We start from the raw sequence: 25,380 nt of genomic DNA on the forward strand, positions 1-25,380 counted from the left end.
TTAGGTGTATGAGGAGACCCAGAATAAGGCAAGGAGAAGAGGGAGGAGCTGAGAAGCACTGCAGTATTCTGTCCACATCCAAGAGGGTACTATTGGCCTGGTACCTAGGAGCCTGCTCCCCATTTTCTACCCCAGGTCCAGGTGACCCCTGGGGGTCCTTTCAGAGCTAACATGTTAGGGAAATCAGAAGTATTTGTTCAGAGCTCACTGTGACTTGGCTTTATTGATGTAGGCCAAAGGTCCACAATCTGGTTGGCTTGTAATGGAGACGGTGATAAATCACCACAACCTGGACCTTGAGTTCATTCAATATTGTGAACTTGTCTTTTTTTATGATGCTTTTGAGTCTGATCTAACAAAGGGTTGTAGACTTGGAACTAGATTGCCTCATGTGAATCTTGGTTTTGCCATTTATAAGCAATGGGACTTTGGGCATGTTACTTGACCTTTCCATGCCTCTGTTTTCTCATCTGTGAAATGGGAAATTAATAATCCATGTTTTGTAGCATTTTTCGAAGACTGAAGGGTTATGTATAAAGCATTTACAGCATCGATGACAAACAGGTACTGTATTTTTGTTCAGTTCAGTTCAGGCGCTCAGTCGTGTCCGACTCTTTGCGACCCCATGAATCTCAGCATGCCAGGCCTCCCTGTCCATCACCAACTCCTGGAGTTCACTCAAACTCACGTCCATCGAGTCAGTGATGCCATCCAGCCATCTCATCCTCTGTCGTCCCCTTCTCCTCCTGCCCCCAATCCCTCCCAGCATCAGAGTCTTTCCCCATGAGTCAACTCTTTGCATGAGGTGGCCAAAGTATTGGAGTTTCAGCTTTAGCATCATTCCTTCCAAAGAAATCCCAGGGCTGATCTCCCTCAGAATGGACTGGTTGGATCTCCTTGCAGTCCAAGCGACTCTCAAGAGTCTTCTCCAACACCACAATTCAAAAGCATCAATTCTTTGGCACTCAGCTTTCTTCACAGTCCAACTCTCACATCCATACATGACCACTGGAAAAACCATAGCCTTGACTAGACGGACCTTTGTTGGCAAAGTAATGTCTCTGCTTTTGAATATGCTATCTAGGTTGGTCATAACTTTTCTTCCAAGGAGTAAGCGTCTTTTAATTTCATGGCTGCAGTCACCATCTGCAGTGATTTTGGAGCCCAGAAAAATAAAGTCTGACACTGTTTCCACTGTTTCCCCATCTATTTCCCATGAAGTAATGGGACCAGATGCTATGATCTTTGTTTTCTGAATGTTGAGTTTTAAGCCAACTTTTTCACTCTCCTCTTTCACTTTCATCAAGAGGGTTTTTGGTTCCTCTTTACTTTCTGCCATAAGGATGGTGTCATCTGCATATCTGAGGTTATTGATATTTCTCCCGGCAATCTTGATTCCAGCTTGTGTTTCTTCCAGCCCAGCGTTTCTCGTGATGTACTCTGCATATAAGTTAAATAAGCAGGGTGACCATATATAGCCTTGACGTACTCCTTTTCCTATTTGGAACCAGTCATTGTTCCATGTCCGGTTCTAACTGTTGCTTCCTGACCTGCATACAAATTTTTCAAGAGGCAAGTCAGGTGGTTTGGTATTCCCGTCTCTCTCAGAATTTTCCACAGTTTATTGTGATCCACACAGTGAAAGGCTTTGCTATAGTCAATAAAGCAGAAATAGATGTCTTTCTGGAACTCTCTTGTTTTTTCGATGATCCAGTGGATGTTGGCAATTTGGTCTCTAGTTCCTCTGCCTTTTCTAAAACCAGCTTGAACATCTGGAAGTTCACGGTTCACATATTGCTGAAGCCTGGCTTGGAGAATTTTGAGCATTACTTTACTAGCGTGTGAGATGAGTGCAATTGTGCGGTAGATTGAGCATTCTTTGGCATTGCCTTTCTTTGGGATTGGAATGAAAACTGACCTTTTCCAGTCCTGTACTATCTAAAAATTATGGTAGGTGGAAATATCTGCTCCTGAGATATTATGAACTTCTGAGATAAAATAAACTATAGTAATCTGTACTAAAATTAAATTACCTTCAAGAGTTTATTTTGCAGGGCTCTGCTCCTTGTTCCTGCAGAGCATTACCTATCACTGATGAATAGATGCACAGGGAATAGATGATTCAGGGACATGATTTCAGCTGCTACAACGTACCAAATACTAGAAGGGAAAATTCTGGATACCTGATCTCTGTGACCTGAAACTTTAACAGTGATCAGATACAACGAGTTTGGGGAGAGAAGAATCTTTACATCATTTCTTTGAATCCTGGACAGAGTAAAAGAAAATCAGGCTTGGGATAAGAAAATTGGAGCTTCATTTCTAGTCCTCCTTTTTTGTTGCTGGAGATTTTAGAGTAGGTGCAGTAATCTACCTCACTCCTATGGTTCCTTGGTGCTGTGTTCAGAACCCAGGTATCCATGAACACCTGGTTCATACTCCATGGTCTGTACCAAGTCATCCCTAGCTGTCCAGGCAGCCCACTCTGGTCTTGATTACCTGCATAAACTGAAATCCTTACACCCTTTGATACAATCTTGCATTATTAGTTGCCTTATGTAGTTAATCATTTATGGAACTATCTATCTATGTTGTTAATCATCTATGGAACTATCTATCTATCTACCTCTGACAATTTAAAAATCTCTAGTAGGAACCAACGCCTTCTCCTTGACAGCCAACTCCTTGAATTATGGACCTCAGCCTCCCTGGGGAAAGTGACAATGTAAGATATACCACTTGCAGTTTCTAGACACCACTCACTCACCTAGGACATTGAACTTGGGTGATACTCAAAGTTGGACTCAACAAACATTTTCTAAAGGGCCTATAGAGAGTGGCATGAGAAATATGTTGTATGACATAAAAGGAATATGAAATCTGGATCCTCTTATTCAGTCCTGCTGCTGCTGCTGCTAAGTCGCTTCAGTCGTGTCCGACTCTGTGCGACCCCATAGACGGCAGCCCACCAGGCTCCCCCGTCCCTGGGATTCTCCAGGCAAGAACACTGGAGTGGGGTGCCATTTCCTTCTCCAATGCATAAAAGTGAGAAGTGAAAGTGAAGTCGCTCAGTCGTGTCTGACTCTTAGCAACCCCATGGACTGTGGCCCACCAGGGTCCTCGGTCCATGGGATTTTCCAGGCAAGAGTACTGGAGTGGGGTGCCATTGCCTTCTCCGCTTATTCAGTCCAACAGAACATTTATTGAGCACCAACTATGTGCTAGATACTATACCAGTTGTTACAGATACAGAGCGGTACCTATTCTTCGTCAGGGAGTCCCACCAGTCAACAGATGACTTAGTGATCAGGACATTCTGGGGACCCAGTAGAGGAACCCTGGTTCAGCCAGATGATGGTGAGGGAAGAAATGAGGTGTCAGCAGAGTGGGTAGGCTGGGGTAGGGTTACTGTATTTCAGAGAGAGTTTGAGCCTAGGCCAGAGGGTGGAGGGGACCCTGTTGTGACTGTTGGACTGGCCTGTTTTCCTTGTTGATTTCTAGCCCAGAGCTGATCAGAGCTGCTGACTTGTTTGAGTTTGCCGCACAGGAGACTGGGCCTCCCAGTTGGAGGAAGGGGCGGGCTGCTAGCTACCTCCCCATGCTGCTCTGGACCACCCTGAGAGAAAAGGAGGGCTCTGGGGGACCTAGTACATTCCTCCCACAAGATCCCTGGGCCGCAGCCTCTGCACCACGCCCTCGGCCTAGGCCAGGTGTGCGCCCTCCTTGCGGCGAGGGGGGAGCCCGGCAGCAGGGGTGAGCGCTTTTACAGCTCCGTGTGTGCTGTGTGTTTGTCTGCCTCCCGAGGGCTGGGTCCTCCTTATTCACAGGTGAGTCACACCCTGAAACACAGGCTCTCTTCCTGTCAGGACTGAGTCAGGTAGAAGAGTCGATAAAACCACCTGATCAAGGAAAAGGAAGGCACAGCGGAGCGCAGAGTGAAAGCTCCCAGCGGCGAGGCGCCGGGCAGCTCCCCTGCAGCGGCGGACGGCGCGGCCCGGCCTGGCCATGCCTGCGCTCTGGCTCAGCGGCTGCCTCTGCCTCTCGCTCCTCCTGCCTGCAGCCCGGGCCAACTCCAGGACGCCAGGTGAGTCCCTTCCCGGAGGGAACAGCGCAGCCCTGGGCCGGGAACTGGCCTTGCCCTGCAGACCGTGATGGCTGCACGCACTTTGCAAGAAGGCGCCCCACTTTGCAAGAACCTCTTTAGAGCTTCCCCCTGCTCCGCCCTGTGGGGCTCCTCCAGAGGGTGGTTCACAATAGTATTATATACTATTTACCAATACTATGTAAAGCTGTCTGATTTTAAAATGTGGAGCCAATGGATTGTGCCAAACCAGGGTTTTCTTCCCTTTAAAAAGTGCCTTCTTGAGTGTTTATTTATTTTTTGATCAAGGGGCTCTGGTTTAATCAGTAACATGTGGGTATATAAATTCTTTTCCCACAGTGTGTTTTTATTGATGGAATTTTGGTGGGAATGTTTTCTGTGACCTTGAACCCCATGAAGGTTGAAAAGGCACCTCTTTAATCATCCCTCTGGAATTCCCGTTTCTTTGGGATGGAAAATGAGCCTTAAGAGTCTTAACAATGCTTTTCCTTTTGCATAGTGTTACTTTTTATAGTATTTTCACATAATATTTATTCAACAGGCATTTATTGGGCACCTATGTCATAGACCATTTGATCTTATCTAGGGCACCCAGTGGCTGTCACGCTGTGAGAAGTTCAACTCCTATAAACAAAACTTCCTGGGCACCTAGCAACGGTATACTGTATGCATGCATCAGCCATGACAACATAACGGGTGTTTTTCTTAACTTTTACTTAGTAGTCACTGAATTTTACCAATGATATTTGCCTGATTACCTCAAATTTTGGGGTTTATTTTTGCTTCTTGTATCTGATGGCACTTGGATAATTATCTCAATATATCCAATATCCGTTTTCACACATGTGAACATGTGTGAATATGAGACCAAGTTCATGGGTACATGGAATTATCTTAGATACTCCATTTATTACTTTGCAGTCTGGGTGATGCCAGCCTGAATGGTATTTGAATGGCACAAATGTTTTAGCGTGTATTTGAATGCATTTGATTCAGTCTTTTTTGTCTAAGATAATCTTGAAATTAACTTCCAGGTCATCATCCTTGACTACCATTTAAAAATCACTTATGAAAATGATCATGTAGGTTAGATTCCCTCAGAATAAATAGCGTTCACCTAGTGAGAAATATCCTAAAAGTAAGAATAGTCTTTGAGTATCAGAATTCAGAGAGACTGATTATGGATCAACTCTTAGAACCCCTTGACTTAATAAATGAAAATATGGGAATGGATTTGTGCAAAGCTACAGAAGCAGCTACTGGCAGAGACACATCTGAAACTTGGTCCATGGGCACTTAGACTGGAGCTTCAGGGACCTTATTATAAAAGTAATAAGGGAACAGGTACATGTGTTTTACATAATGAGTAATTGTTGAAGCAGTTTCCCTTTGGGCTATAGTTGAGTGTATGTGTGTGTGTGTTGCTGCTGCTGCTAAGTCGCTTCAGTCGTGTCCGACTCTGTGCGACCCATAGACCGCAGCCCACCAGGCTCCACCGTCCCTGGGATTCTCCAGGCAAGAACACTGGCGTGGGTTGCCATTTCCTTCTCCAATGCATGAAAGTGAAAAGTGAAAGTGAAGTCGCTCAAGTCATGTCCGACTCTTCTCGACCCCATAGACTGCAGCCTACCAGGCTCCTCCGTCTATGGGATTTTCATGTGTGTGTTGTGTTAGCATTAGATAAAAGAAACAAATATGTAGGGAAATATCAATTGTTTTGTGCTCCTCCTGTAGCTCAGTGGTAAAGAATCCGCCTGCAATTCAGGAGCCATAAGTGCTATCCCTGGTCTGGGAAGATCGCCTGGAGAAGGAAATGGCAACTCACTCCAGTATTCTTGCCTGGGACATCCCCTGGACAGAGCAGCCTGGCAGGCTACAGTTCACAGGGTCTCAAAAGAGTTGGACACGACTTAGTGGCTAACCAACCACAACATCAATTGTTTAATAAAATTAAGAGTCAGGAGGAAAGAGTTTATACTCTAACTCCTCAAGGATGGAGAAACTCAGAGTGTCCAGTAAGTCAGAAGGACTTAAGGAATTGTTAAGTCAGAAGCAGTGTTTAGGCTCATTTCTAGACTTTTCCCTTTTTCAAAGATAGGCCATTTAAAAATATTAAGCTGCCTCCTCAAAGGGCTTCATTTGGGGTTCAATGAGAGTGTGAAAAGTTTGTGTTAGGCTAGAGCACCCATGCTTTTCCATTTATGGGATGCTGGGATCTTGTGAGAGTTGGGCTGAAAGTATGGTGCTTGCCATCTCCCAAAGTGACCTGCTTCTGTGTACCTCTGAGAGCCTAAAGCAAGGACATTGCTTCCTGGGTGCTACCTTGCAGGTGAAATTATAGTGTTAGATATAATCAGAGCTGGTCTCAGCTAAAGCACATGTTTTAGAGTGAGCCTGACCTGGCTTTACATTTTTGACTGCTTTGTTTTCTAGTTCCTTATTAGTAACCATTCAGGCACCTCAGCCGCCTGGAGTCGGCTCTTTGCTGTAAATGGAGGCAATAGTGCTGTGTAAACTGGCAGGGCTGTTGAAAGGAAGAGATGTTATTGTGAAGAACCTTAAAATGCCTAGAACTACATTTCTTTAAGATGCCTGATGCCAACAGTGCGAGTGTAGTGAACTTGGATGCTTAGAGATCATTAAGAAAGGTAAAGATTCCCCCCAGGAGCTCACAGTTGGCGTGAATGTGGCTGTAGCTCCAATGGTCTGCAGCATACTTCCCTTGAGGAGGTGCGACTGGAGAAGGGAGGTTGGAATGCCACTAGAAATGTAGCCAAGAATCTGGTGGTGAAGAGCCTTCCATGCCAGGATCAGGATATGCAGTTAGGTTAGTGCCCCGTGGCAAAGAAGGGTTGCAGAAGTTTTTTTTTTTTTCCAGAGAAGGAAGGATTTATAATTTGCAGCAAGTAAGGAACACTTGATTTTCCAAAGCACTGTCTCCAGGTTGCAGGTGGTTTCTAAGAAGAGTGGACATGGGAAAGGTCACTCATTTAAGGGCTTAAAGGATGGAAGTGAGCTAGGAGAGGCAAATAAATGGCCATTGAAATAATCCAAATGAGACTTGATGAGGGTTTTCATCATGGTCGTGGAACAGCAAAGAGGAAACAGATCACAGAGACATTTAGAAGGTGAAATTGGAAGAATTTGGTGATCCAGTGAGTGTGTGCGTTGGGGATAATAGTAAGGCGAAACTGTGAGAAATAAGAAAGAGTCCAAGATGGGTCCAAGGCTTCAACTTCATGTAATTGGTTAGGCAGTGATGCCATTAAAGGAAATGAGGACTTCAACAAAAGGGTCAGATTTGAGAGCAAGGTCGGCGGTAGAAGAGAAGGAGGTGAGCGTCCATGGGGATATGTTGAGTTTGAGTTGCAAGTGGACATGTCCAGTGAACAGCTGGAACTATAATTTTGAAATTTAGAGGAAATTAAAACAATATAAAGTTGGGTGTCCAACAAAGCCTTGAAAATAGATGAGACTACCTGGGTTCAGTTCAGTTACTCAGTCGTGTCAGACTCTTTGTGACCCCGTGAACCGCAGCACGCCAGGCCTCCCTGTCCATCACCAACTCCCAGAGCTTGCTCAAACTCATGTCCATCCAGTCAGTGATGCCATTCAACCGCCTCATCCTCTGTCGTCCCCTTCTCCTCCTGCCTCCAATCTTTCCCAGCATCAGGGTCTTTTCAAATGAGTCAGTTCTTCGCATCAGGTGGCCAAAGTATTAGAGTTTCAGCTTCAACATCAGTCCTTCCAATGAGCGCTCAGGACTGATCTCCTTTATGATGGACTGGTTGGATCTTCTTGCAGTCCAAGGGACTCTCAAGAGTCTTCTCCAACACCACAGTTCAAAAGCATCAATTCTTTGGTGCTCAGCTTTCTTTATAGTTCAACTCTCACATCCATACATGACCACGGATAAAGACTACCTGGGAGAAAGACGTAAAAGAAACCTCAGTACTTAACAAGGAGATGGAAGAATAGTGAAGGAATAGAAGGAGGCGGCATCAAGGCTAGGGAGAATCAAGAAAGAGTAGAGTTTTGTTAGAGCAAGGAAGAGTTTCAACAATATCAGAGTCATACACAAATGAAGCTATCTATGAAACAGAGACAGAATCAGGGACATAGAGAATAGACTGGTGAAAGGGGGAAGGTGGTGGGAGAGGGTTGGATCGGGAGTTCGGGGTTAACAGATGCACACTATTATGTATAGAATGGATAAACAATGAGGCCCTACTGTATAGCATAAGGAACTATATTCAATATCCTGTGATAAACCATAATGGAAAAGAATATGAAAAAGAATATACATATATATATTTGTTTAACAGAGTCATTTCGTTGTACAGCAGTAATTAACACAACATTGTAATTCAACTATACTTCAATTAAAAAATGTAAGAGTCAAAAATTTCTACTTTAGGAGTCATAATTTCTACTCAGAGGTAGAAATATGAACACACAAAGGGTGAAGGCTAAGATGACACTAGAGGATTCAGCCACTAGGTCAATTTTGAACCACTTGTTCTAGAATGCTGAACTCAGCATCCAAGATTATTCAGATCACTAATTTAATTTCTCCCATAGCCTGATGCTGGAAAAGAGGTACTTAGGATTGTGTTGTGATTGGTGGAAAGGACCCCTGGAGAGATTTATACTCTCATAGATTCTGTTATTTAACTTGTGGAGTGGTGGGCTTCCCAGGTGGCTCAGTGGTAAAGATTCCACCTGCCTATGCAGGCGATGCAGAAGATGTGGGTTTGATCCCTGGGTTGGAAAGATCCCCTGGAGAAGGAAATGGTAACCTACTCCAGCATTCTCGCTTGGAAAATCCTGTGGACAGAGGAGCCTGGCAGGCTATAGTCCATAGGGTTGCAAAGAGCTGGACACAACTGAGTGACTGAGCACACACACAACTTGTTGGAACGGTATAGCATCCTGCACAGAGGTACAGGCTCTGCAGTAAGATTGTGTTTATCTGTGTGTGTGTGCTCAGTCATATCCAACTCTTTGTGACACCTTGGACTATAGCCCACCAGACTCCTCTGTCCATGGAATTTTTCAAGCAAGAATACTGGAGTGGGTTGCCATTTCTTCCTTCAGGGGATCTTTCTGACCCAGGGATCGAACCCGTATCTCTTGCAAATCCTGCCTTGGCAGGCGGATTCTTTACCACTGCATCACCTGGAAAGTGTCACAGAGTGAGGTTCAAATCCTAGCGGCATCATTTACCACTTAAGGGAGTGACACAAGCTGCCCCCCATGTTACTGGGTTTCCTCATCTCTAAGGTGAAGATAATGAATTGCTGTGATTACTGCATGTACAGCATTTTGCACAATGCCTAGTAAACACTCATAGTGTTCAGTATTACTGTTATACAACTAATTGCTCTGCCAGTACCAAATGTCAGTATAATGCCTTCTGAGTTTTAAGTGGTAAAGTTTTGGAAGAGGCTCCTTTCATTAGTCCAGGAAAGGTGATGAGGAGTCCCCTGGCTCAGGCTGAAATGAACTCTAAATTTTACCCAATGAAACGAACAGAATTACTCACAAGGAACCCAAAGCAGATTGGAGTTTCAGGATTCAGTTTCATATCATTTCTTCTTACGTTTTGTCAACCATCATACTTCATCATATACAGATTCAGCATATGTTACTTTCTGGAACATGCCCATGTATAAGATGACCCCAACATTAGATGACCTGTCATTTCTCAAATTCCATTTTTAACATTCCTAAAGCCACTTGAATGCAGTTTTTCTCTATTTTGGATCAGGTGAATCGAGACATGGCTCTATTTGTCTTATCTTTTGCTGCTGTCACTGAAAAGTATGCCATTTTCAGAAGACATGAAAAAGGTGTAAAACCTATCCCGAAGCACTCATTGTGATCATCATAGCATAATCATCTCAAAAGGCTTACTTAGGATAACTTTCAGGTGCTCGCAATTGTGAGATGAACTATTAGGAGAATTGTGTTTGATAGCTTGGCCTCTTTCTTATTTAAAAATTATCTGAAACATTGGTTGAGGTCATTTCAGGTTAACATGTCTTCCCCAAATAATACTTTATTTTAAAAATAAAACAATTGAGAAAGTGCTGTATAACAGAGATTTTGAAAAGACTTAAATGTGGCCTTATATTCATCTTATATTCAAGTATGTATAATAAATTGGCATATAGAAATGCATTGGAGTGTATTCCCATGTAGGAATATTCCCATGTAGGTTTAAATTCTGAGTGTTCCGAACTGGGGGAGCCACTGGTTTAACTCCACTGACCCAAGAAGCTGAGGAAGAATGTTGATTTGTGATCAGTGTTTATGGGAAAGTCAGGAGCATGAAATCAAGATGCTGAGGCCATCCTAGGAACATTTTTTCCCATTTAAGTTCTTAGTGGCTGAACTATTTTGACTTTTTTTTTCTCCTAGAGAAATTTGCCACTACAAGATTTAGCAATCTATTATAGACCAGTGTAGAAATAACACCATAGATTCTAGAATACTCTAGTCACAAATTAGACCAAATAGATTACTGAATCATACTGAGCTGTGTTCTAATATAATTCCCAGGTATATGATGTAATATTTGAGCCACACCCAAAGCCAGAAGCTGAGTCTTTTTTTGTGTCTGTGGGTGACTGTATGTCTGTATACATGCCTCCCCAACAAACATGGGCTTCCTTATGTCATAAAAGAAGAAAAGAATGGCTCTTTTTCCAGCACTGATCAATGTGAGGACTTCCTCTCTATCAGAAGAAGGTGGAAGTCAATTGGGCAAACACATATGTATCCTGGACTTCTTCAGTTTTGTTGACCTCTTTACAGAAACCTGACTGTTTCTTTTCCAGATTTTGTTTTCTTTCTTTGTGTGAATATGGATCTTCACATCCTAGAAAAAATAAAATTGCAGCTAGATCATTTCCCATATTAACTTAAACACTGGAAAAACGATCATATCTTCAGCTGTACCTATATTGGGCATTTGTTATGAGAAGGTTTGCAGGTTTCACCACTTTCTTCTTTTATTAACAGCATCATGGACCTAAGTGAGAATGACTCTTAAGGGTTCTCCACCGGAGCCTCTCCTTTAAAGTTAAGGAAAAGGACACTCAGGGAGACAAAGTGACTGTCCAGATCATCATCACTGGCTAGAGCAGAGCTGGGCTCCAGGACATGTGACCCTCATTTATAGATTGGAAAATCACAGGAAAGTGATTGCCTTGACCAGAGCCGGGCAGTTAGTAACAGGACCGGATTTCAGTCCTAGTTTAATGTTCTTTAGCAAGATACCTCCATGGCTTATTTCTCATTCTTTTTAAGAATTTTCTTTTAAATAAATTTTCAGAGTTGATGGACTCTTGATCTATTATAACAACATCCCTTACATTTCTAGCTGGGACATCAGTGTCCTGACCTTTCAGAGCTCTGTGGATGTGAGTCCTTAGAGTAGCCTTTCCTTTAAAAATGGCAGTGAACAACAGGGTAAAATCAAGCACAAACTCCAGTTTCTAGGAGAACTGACAAGAGAGCAAATTTCAGATTACCAAGTTTCCTCTTCTGTTTGTTTTTATCACATAGCTTGTAATTGACCAAGTGGCTCAAGAATCTTAACCACCAGACTGTCAGGGAAATCCTACCTCTCAATGTTTGGAATCTATTAAAGCATAGTTGTGTCCAGAGCCTATTTTTCTCTCCCTCAGTTCAGTTCCGTCACTCAGTCGTGTCCGACTCTTTGCAACCCCATGAATCACAGTACGCCAGACCTCCCTGTCCATCACCAACTCCCGGAGTTCACTCAGACTCACGTCCATCGAGTCGGTGATGCCATCCAGCCATCTCATCCTCTGTCATCCCCTTCTCCTCCTGCCCCCAATCCCTCCCAGCATCAGAGTCTTTTCCAATGAGTCAGCTCTTCGCATGAGGTGGCCAAAGTACTGGAGTTTCAGCTTTATCATCATTCCTTCCAAAGAACACCCAGGGCTGATCTCCTTTAGAATGGACTGGTTGGATCTCCTTGCAGTCCAAGGGACTCTCAGGAGTCTTCTCCAACACCACAATTCAAAAGCACCAATTCTTCAGCGCTCAGCTTTCTTCACAGTCCAACTCTCACATGCATACATGACCACTGGAAAAACCATAGCCTTTCTCTCCCTGGCTGGAGATTATTAGAATACGTTTTGAAGTTTTTCGGGATTCTGTCTGTTTCATGGCTAGAACATTGACCACTAAGCTTTATACATACTTATTGTTCTTTCAAGTCACTACTGATTTTGCTGTTGGTTAAAGGGGATTTCTAATGTTTAAAGATCATCTCTCATCTCGATAGGCCGGTTTACTCTGTGAGCCCAGTGGATCCAGCGGCACCCAAAGCGTGGCTCTTGTCTCTTCCGAGGGGTTGTATGTGGGATATGGTAGGAGGGGATCTTCACAGGCTGAGATCTTCAGGGACAGAGGCCAGGCCACAGCTGACCAGGCATGGCAAGTAACATTATTATTTATTTTTATGTATTTATCTATTTGGCTGCATTGCGTCTTAGTCGCAGCACGTGGGAACTTCACTGTGTCATGTGGGAACTTTTTGTTGCGTTGTGCGGGCTTCTCTCTAGTTGTGGCATGAGGGCTCCAGAGCTTGTAGGACCTTCTACAGGGAAGGACCTTCCTTGAAGATTCCACTGGATCTTCCTTGTAGGAAGGTCTTAACCGCTGGACCGCCAAGGAAGTCCCCATTTCATCCTTTCAAGTGATCTTGAATTTTACGGTTTTACGTGTGGCTGCTTCTAGTTTTAGCTTCTTCAGGTGTATCACAATACGTTTTCTAATTAGAGTAAGAGACTGAAAAGGCACTTCCTTTGCTAAGAGCTGGGATGTAGGACACGTCAATCCTACCTTCTGCTGGAGGTTTCACGGTCCAAATTCTTCTTACAATAACTGTTACCTCTCTTTGTGGATACATCAAAATGATTGGGTTCCTAAAAGACCATTTAATTCACTGTCCTCACTTTAAGCACCACAATTTTAATTCACTATTTTCAAGTGGATTTTTTTTCAGCAATGAAGTTTGAAGGAAAGTGCTGTAAAATGCATTTCATACCTTTTCCGACATTGTAATGTACATGAATAAGATGGTCAGATAGCATCACTGACTCAATAGACATGAATTTGAGCAAGCTCTGAGAGATAGTGAAGGACAGGGAAGCCTGGAATGCGGTAGCCCATGGGGTTGCAGAGTCGGACATGACTTTAGTGACTGAACAGCAACAACAACAATGCACACAAGTTACCATGTTCTTCTGGCAAAACTAAGAATTCAAATGGTGCCTGCCTGGTAAGCATGCACATACCTAAATGTGTGTATCTTTGTGAAGGAATGTAGTGATAGCAAAAAAATCTGTGGCTAATCTCCTTGTACAAAAATATCTTGTTCATGAAAGCAACGAAAGGTTTAAAGAGGAAGAATCATTAGGTAACTTTTTTTAAGGAGCCAAAAAAACACAAATGTAAGCAAAGAAAAAGAAAAGCCACATTTAATGTATACTCCACAAAGCATTTCAGTGCAAATCAGAATTTCCTTTGAAATTTTTCTTTATTCAGAGTCCTCGTACGTGATTTCTTTCCTTTTAGTCCTCATCGCTCCAGGGGTCACCTCTAGCTATCGTGGACTCTCTAATGTCCTTTAGTTTAGCCATTTCTTAAAGGGGCAGATGACACCTTTCGCTGGGCCGTGTAGCAAGTGCTGAAAGAACACTATGCTCTTTAAGTAATAGTCAGATGTGCTTTCTGTATTGGGATGCTTTTCTTTGATGATCTCATGAAAAATAGACATTCCTGCAGCAATTGGCTCAGATAGTAAAGAATCTGCCTGTGATGCAGAACACCTGGGTTCGATCCCTGGGTGTGGAAGATCTCCTGGAGAAGGGAATGGCTACCCAGTCCAGTATTATTGCCTGGAGAATTCCCTGGACAGAGGAGCCTGGTGGGCTACAGTCCATGGGGTCGCAAAGAGTCAGACATGACTGAGCGACTAACACTCACTTTCACAGGAATGTCTGTGGTCAGAAGGTTGTAGAGTAACAAGAGGGTGATGAACTTTCATACCGAATCCTCGCTGCAATCACTACTGATCACACCCTGTAGCTGACTCCTGTTATCTTGGAGTCAAGCCTTTAAAGATACCATGTGTAAGAGAAGGGAGCCTCTTCTGTATCCTTTGCGTCCTAACTTTCTCTTCCTTCTCAGCTTTGCTAGTCAGGCAGAAATTGGCCTCCCCAACCTTCCTATTCACTGAGACCTCTTTCCCTGTCCCCATCGTCCGATGGGATCCTGGTGGGGTGTTAGGGAAGACATCTCCCTGGTCTAGTCCTCCCTGGCTGAGTCATCCATATCCGCCTGTGCCATTTCTAAGTCTAGATTACAAACAGTGTGCTATGAACTCGTGATGGAAGTAGGTGACTCCTTGTAAGCCCTAATCATTGAAAAAACGTGGTAAACAGTTTCATTGGCTTTCAGTGGCTAGACCACTTAGAACTGAAAAGGTTTGTCTGTACTCTATCATTCAAAATTTTCCATGGGATTAGAATGCTGGCTACTGTCGGTCCTCTCAGAGCACTTACATCGCAGGCGTACATGTACTGCTTGGGCATTTACATGTCCTGGAAAACAAATGATCGGGCAGGTTACAGCACCAGTGGTTCCAGCGGCGTTGGCATAAAAGGAAGCTGTGACAAAGGCGAGGCAGAGAACGGAATTCAGTTAAAAAGCTCTTACAGAGGGAAGTGCCTTTTCAGTTTTCTTATTCTAATTAGAAAACGTATTGCGACATACCTGAAGAAGCTAAAACTAGAAGCAGTCACACATAAAAACATAAAATTCAAGATCACTTTAAAGGATGAAATGGAGACTTCATGGTGGTCCGGAGGCTAAGAACTCACCTGCCGATGCAGGGGACGTGGGTTCCATCCCTGGTTGGGGAACTAAGATCCCACATGCCTCACGACACCTAAGCCCGTCATGTAGCAACTACTGATTCTGGAGCTCTCATTTCACTAGAGAGGACTCCGCACAGCGTCATAAAAGATCCCTCATGGCACAACGCAGATCACGTGTGCTGCAAATAAGGCTCAATGCAGCCAAATAAACAAATATTTAAAAATAAATAAATAACTTATGAAGTATTCAGATTTTGCTTTAAAGTATTTACCCAAGCTGAGAAACAAATGAAACCTTGGAAAGAAAAATCTCATGTAGAAGATTTTAAAACTGGAAAATATGAGCATTATCATTATCATCTTTTTTAAAAATTACAATAAAAATACTCATCATCTTGAGTATCACAGACATGGAGACTTTCAATTTTTGCAAATAGGATGATAGCTTCCAATGCCCTTGATACCAAACTGATAGATGTGTCAGGTTTTTCTTGCTTCAGACTTCATAAGTAATGTGCAATTGGAGTATTTGTAAAAATAATTTTAAAAATACTTTATTATAGATTGCTACTTAAAGGACATCCGCTTTAATTGTTTTTGTTCTAAAAATAGGCATTTACCAGCTTTTTAAAGTGAGTATACAATTCTCACCTTTACTTTTATTCATCATTTTCTATCTATTTATTTATATTTGGACTTCTTGATGAAGAGCCTCATTACAGCTGACTTCCCAGAGGTGGTGATTGCTGTCTTTGAGCAGAAAAGAGTTGTCAGTACATGAGGCCAGTTCTTTGACTCAGAGGAAGGGGATGATATCTAAATAATAATAAATTAAGATTGAATTTTTAGCGTAATTTCTTTGAACAAACAAAAGGGAGGAGGGTGGTTGGGATTGATAACCCCAACTCATGTCTGCCCACTATGATGCTTTTCCTCTAAAGCAAGAATATTAAGAAGCAGAGGAAGTAAAAACATAAAGTGAAACATAAGTGAAATGAATGGGAGAGAGATGAAGTTAGGCTGGAAAAGTAGATAGGATTAGACAGTGGAAGTCTTTGTAAGCAATGTTTAGGAGTTCTTGTCTTTATCTAAAAATTTTAAAAAAGGCATTATAGAGGAGAGATGTTGGTAAATATCTCACAGGGAGATATTGGTAAAATTTGTATTTGAAAAAGCTTTTCTGACTATACTGAGTGGAGGGAGGCAATAGAAGTTGCAGAGGATTCAGTTAGGAAGCTATGCCAACAAGAGACAACTGGGATTTGGTCTTGGGTGGCTGTCGTGGAGCTAGACTTGGATGGGCTTGAGCTGTTTAGAGGATTATATCAATACGATTGGCCATTGAATAGAATATAGGCAAATGAAGAAGATGGAGACCCTATAAGGATAGCTCTCAGCTTTGTGACTTGAAGGGATGACAAAAGTTTGGTGGGTTTTTTTTATAATTTTTTTTTATTGTGATATAGTTGCTTCACAATGTTGTGTTGGTTTCTGCTGTACAAACAAATGAATCATCTATATGTATATATACATATATCCCCTCCGTCTTGGACCTTCCTCTCACTGCCCTCCCATCCCACCCCTCTAGGTCATCACAGCGCACTGAGCTGAGCTCCTTGAGCAGGTTCCCGTTAGCTGTCTGTTTTATACACGATAGTGCATATATGTCAATTCCACTCTCCCAACTCATCCCATCCTCCCGTCCCCTCCACCCAGTCCACATGTCCATTCCCTATGTCTACATCTCTATTCCTGCCCTGCAAAGAGGTACCGTTTTTCTAGATTGCACACATATGTGTGAATGTATGATATTTGCTTTTCTGACTTACTTCACTCTGTGTGACAGACTCTAGGTCCATATTTGTCTCTAAAAATGACCCGATATCATTCCTTTTTATGGCTGAGTAATATTCCCTAGCATATGTGTACCACATCTTCTTTATTCATCTGTCAATGGACATTTAGATTGCTTCCTTTGGAGAACAATATGGAAGTTCCTTAAAAAACTAAAAATAGAACTACCATATGACCTAGCAGTCCCACTATTGGGCATATACCCTAAGAAAGCCATAATTCAAAAAGACACATGCACCCCAAAGTTCATTGCAGTATTATTTATAAATTGAGTTTTTATATGCTTTGTGTGAAGAGCTTTTGAGACAACCAGTTGAACATGTAAAGTGCATGGCTGGACATGAGGATCTAAAACTGAGAAGGTATTCTGGGCCAGGGAAGTATCTTGGTATGTCCACACCTGTTGTGGTTATTGAAGTCCTTGGCTTGGATGAGAGAGTTCTAGAGTTCTATCATGAGAGGCATGGAGGCTCAGGCCTGAGACGTGAGAAGCACCAACACTTAGAGTTGGGGCAAGGAGAGGATCCCACAAAGACTTGAATGGGTAAGGGAAGAGGTGAGAAGCCAAGAGGAACCTGGCAATATGGCATCATAGTATCCAAGGGAAGAGAGTTTCAACAAGGAAGCAGAAGAAAAGATTCGATGTCTCAGAAAGGGAATGAGAGACAGAAAATACAAGAAAGGAAACAAGGCACATACCTGTCTAATCCTCTAAATTAGGAAGAGAATTAAGCACCATCCTTAAGCGGTTTATATGTGGACTTATCCCCAGGAGATTCCAGGTCACTTATTCTAAACTTGCTGCTGTTTAAGTGATTCAGTATTAGTGCTCTTAGCAGCTGAAATGGCAACAAGAGCAGCAAGGCTCTACGTAACAGGAGCCAGTACACTCTGTCAGGTTCAAACATGACGCTCAGATTCCTAGCTCCTGAGATAGTCCCGCACAGGGGCCAAGTACACTGCCTGTCAAGACTGCCTGGTGGCGGCAAACTGATCTCATGGTCTCACACCTGCCTCGCCCCTGCCCCTCCTTGCACGCAGTCCTAGGCGTGCTGCCCTTTGCAATGGCAGCTTCAGGCTCACACGCAGAGGTCGGGACATCCTGGCGCTGAAATGGTTCGTCCAATGAAAGCAGCAACCCGGAAGTCTCATACGCTCCTTCTAACAAAAGTATCATGTTCCTCTCGCAATTCATGCTGTTCTCATTTCCCCATAGTTTTTATTTTTTGGGGTACAAACATTAACTTTTTTTTTTTTACACTGAATGCCTTATATGTAAACAATGAAAACTTTATGTATTAATGTTGAGAAAATTTCATATTGGGTCCCTAGAGTCCTGAGAAATTTCTCTATGTTCCGGTTCTTGTTTGGCTTTTCTTAGAATCAGATTGCCTTCCTTCTTTCCTTCCTTCTGTCTGTGCTTCCATCCATCCTTCCTTTCAGCCAGGCTTTCCTTTAACAGTCACAGTTGCAAGCCCTGTACTAGGTACGATGGGCTATGTCGACTGAAAAAAGTACACGCAACCTATAAGTTGAGTTATGTTTTATTTGGTGGAATCTTTTGGAACTTAAGCCCAGGAGGCAGCATCTCAAGTAACCCTAAGAGAACTGCTCCCAGGAGGTGGGGTAGGTGGGTGGGTTGGTGGCAGGAGCAGGTATATAGAAATTTTGTAACAAAGGGCAGGTAGCCAGAATGTCAAAAGTTTTTTTTTTTTTTTGTAAACTAAAGAAAACCAGATATCCCGTGTTAAGGAATTTAGCACTTTTCTATGTATGGAAAGATGCAAGAGTCAAGACTCACTGAAACCATTCCTTTGATGTGCACCTCATCTGTCTGGGGCCAGTATCCTGTGTTTTCACATCCTGAGCTCCCTTTCCTTAGGGCTCAGCGTAGGGAGTGGCTGCAGTCTGATGGCTTCTAGATGGCTGGTGTTCTCCTTCCTGAGTTCCTTTACAGTTCACTGGCCCACATCGGAGGGCTGTAATCTCTGATGAATGACTGTGACTTGCTTGTTTACTGATATGGCAAGTAATATTCCTTTTCTCGGATACAAAAGTGCGAAGTGCGATAGAGGAAGTTAGTCATGTACACAAATAGGGATGACTCAGGATAGAAAGTGATAAGTGCCATGAGAGAGATGGAGATGAAGACCTGTGGGCAATCAGAAAGAGAAGCTCTTAACCGGTTATCACTATGGACCAATGCCATCTAATTTTTTTGTTCCTAAGATTGCTCTTCTGCCGAGTGAGTTCAGAGAGGGTGGGAGCAGGTAGTGCCCAGGCAAAGGAAACAGCAAGCCTAAAGGCCTAAAGGGAAATAGCTTGTGCACCCCAGGATTAGGGCATGCCAGGGTCTATGTGTTGGAGTCCAATGAACGAGAGATAGAAAGAGGACCAAGGTCAAGATGGAGAGGTCAGCAGGGCCAGATCTAGAGGGTTTTGAAAGGAGTTTGGATTTAAAATTTTGTTGTTACTGTTAGAGCGCTAAAAAGCACAAGGGTCCAGCATGTGAAGGTGGAAATTAGATCAGCTTGGTGAAAAGCAGAGCCGGGCTTTTTATGTTTAGAACAATAGAAAGAGGACTTGCTTGTATACAAATGGTCACAGGAATGCCAAATTGTTGATCCGTTCTCGTAATTGCTTTCAACATTTCCTCTGGAGAATTTAAAATGAGGTCTTGATGAACTGCAGCCCCTGATGCAGATTATTCCAAGACCTTGCCCCAGTACAACCCTAGGAAATATTTTCAGTTTCCTTTCATTCTTTGAAGGATACAGCTTGGAAACAGCCTTTGGCCCCGAGCTTCCTGTCCCAACCGGTTGGAGTTGTGTGTTTGAGTGAGGGTGGGAGTGTTAGGTGGGCCCGAGGCGGTCTGCACACCTTGCTGCATTGTTTGCAGACTTTGCAGCTCCTGGACTGTGTTTCCTGGTGGGGAGCCTGGGGGGTGGTGGGTGGATCAGCCTGCCTCTGGCTGCCTGGCGGACTTTTCTAAGAAGTACCTTGAGGGTCAGCGATGGTGTGCTATTATAGCTGTTTTGATAATAAATGCTTAAGTGCCAAAGAAGCAGCATACGTTGCAGTCAGACACAATTACTACCCACGTTTTCCTAGACTGAGAGAAATACAAAAAAGTCTGAGTGGCATGTTTGGTTTCTGTGGGGCTTCTGCGGGACTTGAGGTGAACTTGCTGAGTCTCCTTTCTTTAGCTCCTAAGGAGCATCCCTGCTGACAGGGCAAGGATTTAGGCTGGTGGAGTGAGGGGATGGTGAGGGGACAGGACAAAACCTTGAAAGTGAAGTGAAATCACTCAGTCATGTCCAACTCTTTGCGACCCCATGGACTGTAGCTTACCAGGCTCCTCAGTCCATGGGATTTTCCAGGCAAGAGTACTGGAGTGGGTTGCCATTTCCTTCTCTAGAGGATCTTCCCCACCCAGGAATCGAACCTGGGTCACCTCCAGTGTAGGCAGATGCTTTACTGTCTGAGCCACCAGGGAAGTCAAAACCTTGAAAAGATGTCCCTAATTTGGAAAGAGTACCATAGAAATGAATAGTCAAATAAGGGTAGTGGGTAGGACCTGATTCCTGTGATACAGAATCAGTGAGACAAGGAGAAAGATTCTGCCACTCTTAATTTCTAGACCCTATATGTCTTCAGGTCTGTTCAGGGTCAGAGTCTGATTTGTTTCTGTATTTTCTGATACAGTAATAGCTTAATGCCAGATACTGGACCTATGCCTGTCCACGATAGAATGAGGAAAACCGTGATAACATGATATGTATGCGACAAAGGACATGTCCAAGATGTGTATGTGACAAAGCCCAATATATCTCAAATAAGTGTATATTTAATATCTTACTTGGAATTCTCCAGGCAAGAATGCTAGAGTGGATTGCCATTTCCTTCTCCAGCGGATCTTCCCAACCCAGGGATTGAACCAAGGTCTCCTGCATTGCAGGCAGATTCTTTACTGGCTGAGCCACCAGGGAAGCCCATATAAAACATTATGATTCCCTTTATTGAAATCTTGCTGGCTCACAAAGCCCAGTGTCCGAGCACCAGGGCAGTGCCCCTGTTAGATGTGAAGTGATACTTACTAAATGAATGGATGAAATGTATGTCTTTTCCTCTAAGTATCACGAAAACTCCATGAAGTCTTGGACAGCTATTGTTTTTTAAAAAATTTTATTTATTTATGGCTGTGCAGGGTCTTCATTGTTGCATGTGGGCTTTCTCTAGTTGCAGTGAGCCGAGGCCACTCTTCATTTCTGTGCCTGGGCTTCTCATTGCAGTAGCTTCTCTTGCAGAACACAGGCTCTAGCTGTGTGGGCTCAGTAGTTGTGTTGCGTGGGCTTAGTTGCTCCACAACATGTGGGCTCTTCCAGGACCAGCGATGGAACCCATGTCCCCTGCATTGGCAGGCAGATTCTTAACTACTGGATCACCAGGGTAGTCCCATCTGTTGGTTTCTGGCTACCGCTAAATTCCTGAAAACAGGGTATGGCACATAGATGCTCCGTCTATATTTGTTGGATGAAAGGATTTGACAAATTATTCCCAATGGACCCAGGACATGTCCAGGACCCCCATCTTTATACTTGTATTACTGGCTTTTGTGTCAAGGCTCCCTGATGGAAACTAGACAATATAGTTACAAAATTTACAGCTGGCCCCAAATTTAGAAGAATAGCAAGTAGATTTCAAAAAAAAAAAAAAAATTCTATAACAGATTTAAAGCTGAACAAGGCTAAACATAAAAAAGGAAGTATAATAAAAAAACATTTTTAGAGTTTCCTCTTGTTTTAAAATGTATTATAGGTGTGTGTGCCCAGTCACATCTGATTTTTTGTGGCTCCGTGGACTGTAGCCCGTTAAGCTCCTCTGTCCGTGGAATTCTCCAGGCAAGAATACTGGAGTGGGTTGCTATTTCCTCTACTCCACGGAATCACTGAACCCGTGTCTCCTGTGTTTCCTGCATTGGCAAGCGAATTCTTTACCACTGCGCCACCTGGGAAACGTACCTAACCCTGGGCTTAAAGAGAAGCCCAACTGAGAGAGAGCAGGGTAGCTCACAATAGGTTTGCCACAGAGTTCCAGAGTGGAGAAATGCTGCCTAAAGGCCTCCTGTATTGGAATTATATGAAGGCATCTCCATCGAAGGCTGTGAATTTTAAAGGAAGAACATCATTTCTTTCATAACAGAGCTTTAAAGCAGAAGGGACAGAAGGAAAGGGAAATGGTTAAAAAAAGATAACGGGGTTTTCTATTTTTAAAATAATGCTCTAAAAATACATCACTTCCTAATGAAATTAACTTCTACCAGCAAAAAGTTTGTTTTGAATGAAAAAAGACTTCCCTGGTGGTCCGGGTGGCTAAGACTCCACGCTCCCAATGCAGCTGAGTCTTGGTCAGGGAGTAGATCCCACAAACTGCAACTAGAAGCTCGAATGCTGCAACAAAGATCGAAGGTCCTGCAAGACCCAGCGCAGACAAATAAATAAACAGAATAAACATAAAATAAATACAAAAAAGAAAACAGAGACCACACAAAAAGCAGGAAAAAAAAAAAAGCAATGAGACGTTTGAAATTATTTCGAGATTGTTCACAAAGGTCATCCAGGGCAGGGAGGGCACTGGCTCAGTGTGGGATCCAACTGGACAGCCTCACAAGGATCATTGGCTGGTGGATTTAGCTCTTGTTCGTGCCTAATGAGCTGCTCTGCAGAAATTTCACAGCACATGGCAGCTGTGTGGCACATCTGTTGGAGATCCAGAAAAATCCGTTACACAAACATTCGTTGGGAAAGATTCGGCTTGGCATCAGTTCTGTGAAAAAGCCCTGGGAGTCTGAACTGAATGCAAACTTCATGGGCTGTGAGTTTAGTGAAATGTTAGGCTCATCTGTGGAATTATAATATCTGGTCCTGCTGTAAGCTAAGCTGTTCAAACCACATTTGAAGAGCTGTAATAAATTCTGGTCATTTAAAGAAAGGTAGTGAAAATGAGTGGAGAAGGAAATGGCAACCCACTCCAGTGTTCTTGCCTGGAGAACGGGGGAGCCTGATGGGCTGCTGTCTATGGGGTCGCACAGAGTTGGACATGACTGAAGCGACTTAGCAGCAGCAGCAGCAGCAGTGAAAATGAGAGTTTGTTCCTAGGAAGGGAGTCAAGATGAACCTAGAAATCGTGACTTGGGAAATGGTTGAAAGTTCTGGAGGTGACAGATCTTCAGCTTAACCTGAAGAAGAGAAGGCTAAAGATGAAGATGGTCCTATCTTCAGATACTCAAGGGCTTGGCTAATGCAGCGCCTTATAAATGTAAATGTGAGAAATGTCTGATGAGTCAATAAATAGAGAAGAGAGTAGGTGTGTCTGTGTATGTGTTGTTGTTTTCCACAGAAGAACAGAATGCATGATAAAATTATAGGGACAGAGGCACATTTAAAATTGCAGGGACATCCTGGTGGCTCAGTGGATAAGAATCTGCTGCCAATGCAGGGGACATGAGTTCCATCCCTGGTCTGGGAAGATCCCACATGCCTCGGAGCAACTAAGCCCGTGTGCCACAGCCTCTGAGCCTGTGCTCTGCAACAAGAGAAGCACCAGAATGAGAAGCCCATGCTCACTGCAAGTAGAGAAAGCCTGGGCACAGCGATGCAGACCCAGTGCAGCCAAAAATAAATAAAATATCAGATGAGTGAGAAAAGGAGGGGAAACAATTAAAAAAACGATAGTTTAAAAAATAAAATTGCATAAAAATAATGTGTAACAACCAGAGCTGTCTCAGGAGGGATGGGACATCTTGCCAGATTAGGAAGAACTGGAGAAGAGGCTGAATAACTTTCCATGAGGGAGTCACAGAAAGAATACCTACACACAGGAGCAGACCAGAGCCTTGAGACGCAAGAGTAACATGGAAAGGCTAGAGCTTTGTGATTGGACACACCTGGGAGCATTTACACCCTTGCCACTTGGCTGTGTCAGCTGAGGTGAGACACCCACCCCCTCTATGCATTCATTTCTTCATCTGTTGAATGAAAATTATTAAACCCATGTTAAAGTGTTATTGCAAGAATTCACTGAGCTGCTGAATGTAAAATCCCAGAAACATACTGGTCTCTGGATAGGTTCTTGACTTTGCTCAGATTAGGGGCAGCCACAGGAGTAAGAGAATGAGTTTTAGGAGTTACTGCAAAGAAGTCCCTCACGAAGGTCAGCGGCTGTACTCAGCCACCTTGGCCACCTTTGTTCCGTCAGAGCTGCCAAGGCCTGCACGGGCAGCTGCTCTGTATCTGTTGGTACATTTGCTGACTTTTAAAATGAGTCCCCAGGGTAAGTCACGGCCCTGGGCATTGCCAGAGACAAGTTCTCACTAGGGTCGCATGGCCAACAGAGACAGTGTCTCTGGGGGAAAGAAAGTGGGTTTTGGCAACAGACAGAGGTTCAAATCCCAGCTTTCCACTGGGTCAAGTTACTTAACTTTTGTAAGCTGCATTTTTCTCATCTGAGGCAATACCTCTCTCCTGTGAGTGAGGGGTGAAATAGCATAGATGAAGGACTTGATCTTCTTTTGTCTGTGGAATCCTTTCGACAATCCAGGGAGGTAGAAAATGCAGTCTACGTTTATAAAAGAAAAAAGAATCAGAGAGTTGAAGTGATTGCCTGAGGAACTAGCAGAACTGGTACTTGATACCATTCTTTTTACCCCAAGGCTCATCATCTTTTCCAAACCGTGGCTGAAATATTTGCTGGGGGTCTGCTGTGTGCCAGGTACAACACTAAGGATTTCCCCTGTTAACTCATGGGCTGTTTCGGTCCCGCATGGACATGTTAGTCACCCCACGAGTCTCTTTGGAACATGCATAACGTAAACTTTCCTAGAAACCTGGGGAAAGTCCTTCTTAATGGGACTGTGGTTCTTTTTGACTCCTGGCTTTGGGAGAGACCCTTATGGCACAGTGAGAGGGGAGGAAATACCTGTCCAGATAGTCATATTAGCTCCTCAAGCACAGGGAACCCTCCTACATTTTTGGTGGGAGTATAAATTGGTGCAGCCTCTTTGGGAAACAGAATGGAGGTTCCTCAAAAAACTGAAGTAGCTACGTGATCCAACAATCCTGTTCCTGGGCATATACCGAGACAAAACTGTAATTTAAAAAGATAGATGCACCCCTGTGTTCATGGCAGGACTATTCACAGTAGTCAAGACATGGAAACCACCTAAATGTGGGTCGAGAGATGAATGGATAAAGAAGACGTGATCCACACACACACAATGGAACACTACTCAGCCACAAAAAGAATGAAATGATGCCATTTGCAGCAACACAGATGGTCCTAGGATTATCGTGCTGAGTGAAGTCGGTCAGAAGAAGAAAGACAAATACTATATGATATCACTTATGTGTGGAATCTAAAATGTGGCACAAATGAGCTTATCCATGAAACAGAAACAGACTCACAGGTGTAGAGAACAGATTTGTGGTTGCCAAGGGGGCTGGGTTG

General features: G+C 43.4%; 1 protein-coding gene across 2 annotated transcripts in view; it reads left to right on the plus strand.

The window, feature by feature from the left end:
• The first annotated feature begins 3,665 nt into the window (after positions 1–3,665).
• LAMC2 (laminin subunit gamma 2) overlaps positions 3,666–25,380 on the plus strand; it is a 67,746-nt gene continuing 46,031 nt past the window's right edge. The window contains exons 1-2 of one of the 2 annotated variants that reach the window (XM_027565543.1): positions 3,666–3,753; positions 3,867–4,084. In XM_027565543.1, coding sequence (XP_027421344.1) covers positions 4,006–4,084 — 79 coding nt within the window. In that variant the 5' untranslated portion in view covers positions 3,666–3,753; positions 3,867–4,005. The other variant, XM_027565542.1, reaches the window with a different exon arrangement.

The sequence above is a fragment of the Bos indicus x Bos taurus genome, chromosome 16 (genome assembly GCF_003369695.1).
Source record: "Bos indicus x Bos taurus breed Angus x Brahman F1 hybrid chromosome 16, Bos_hybrid_MaternalHap_v2.0, whole genome shotgun sequence".
NCBI classification, from domain to species: Eukaryota; Metazoa; Chordata; class Mammalia; order Artiodactyla; family Bovidae; genus Bos; species Bos indicus x Bos taurus.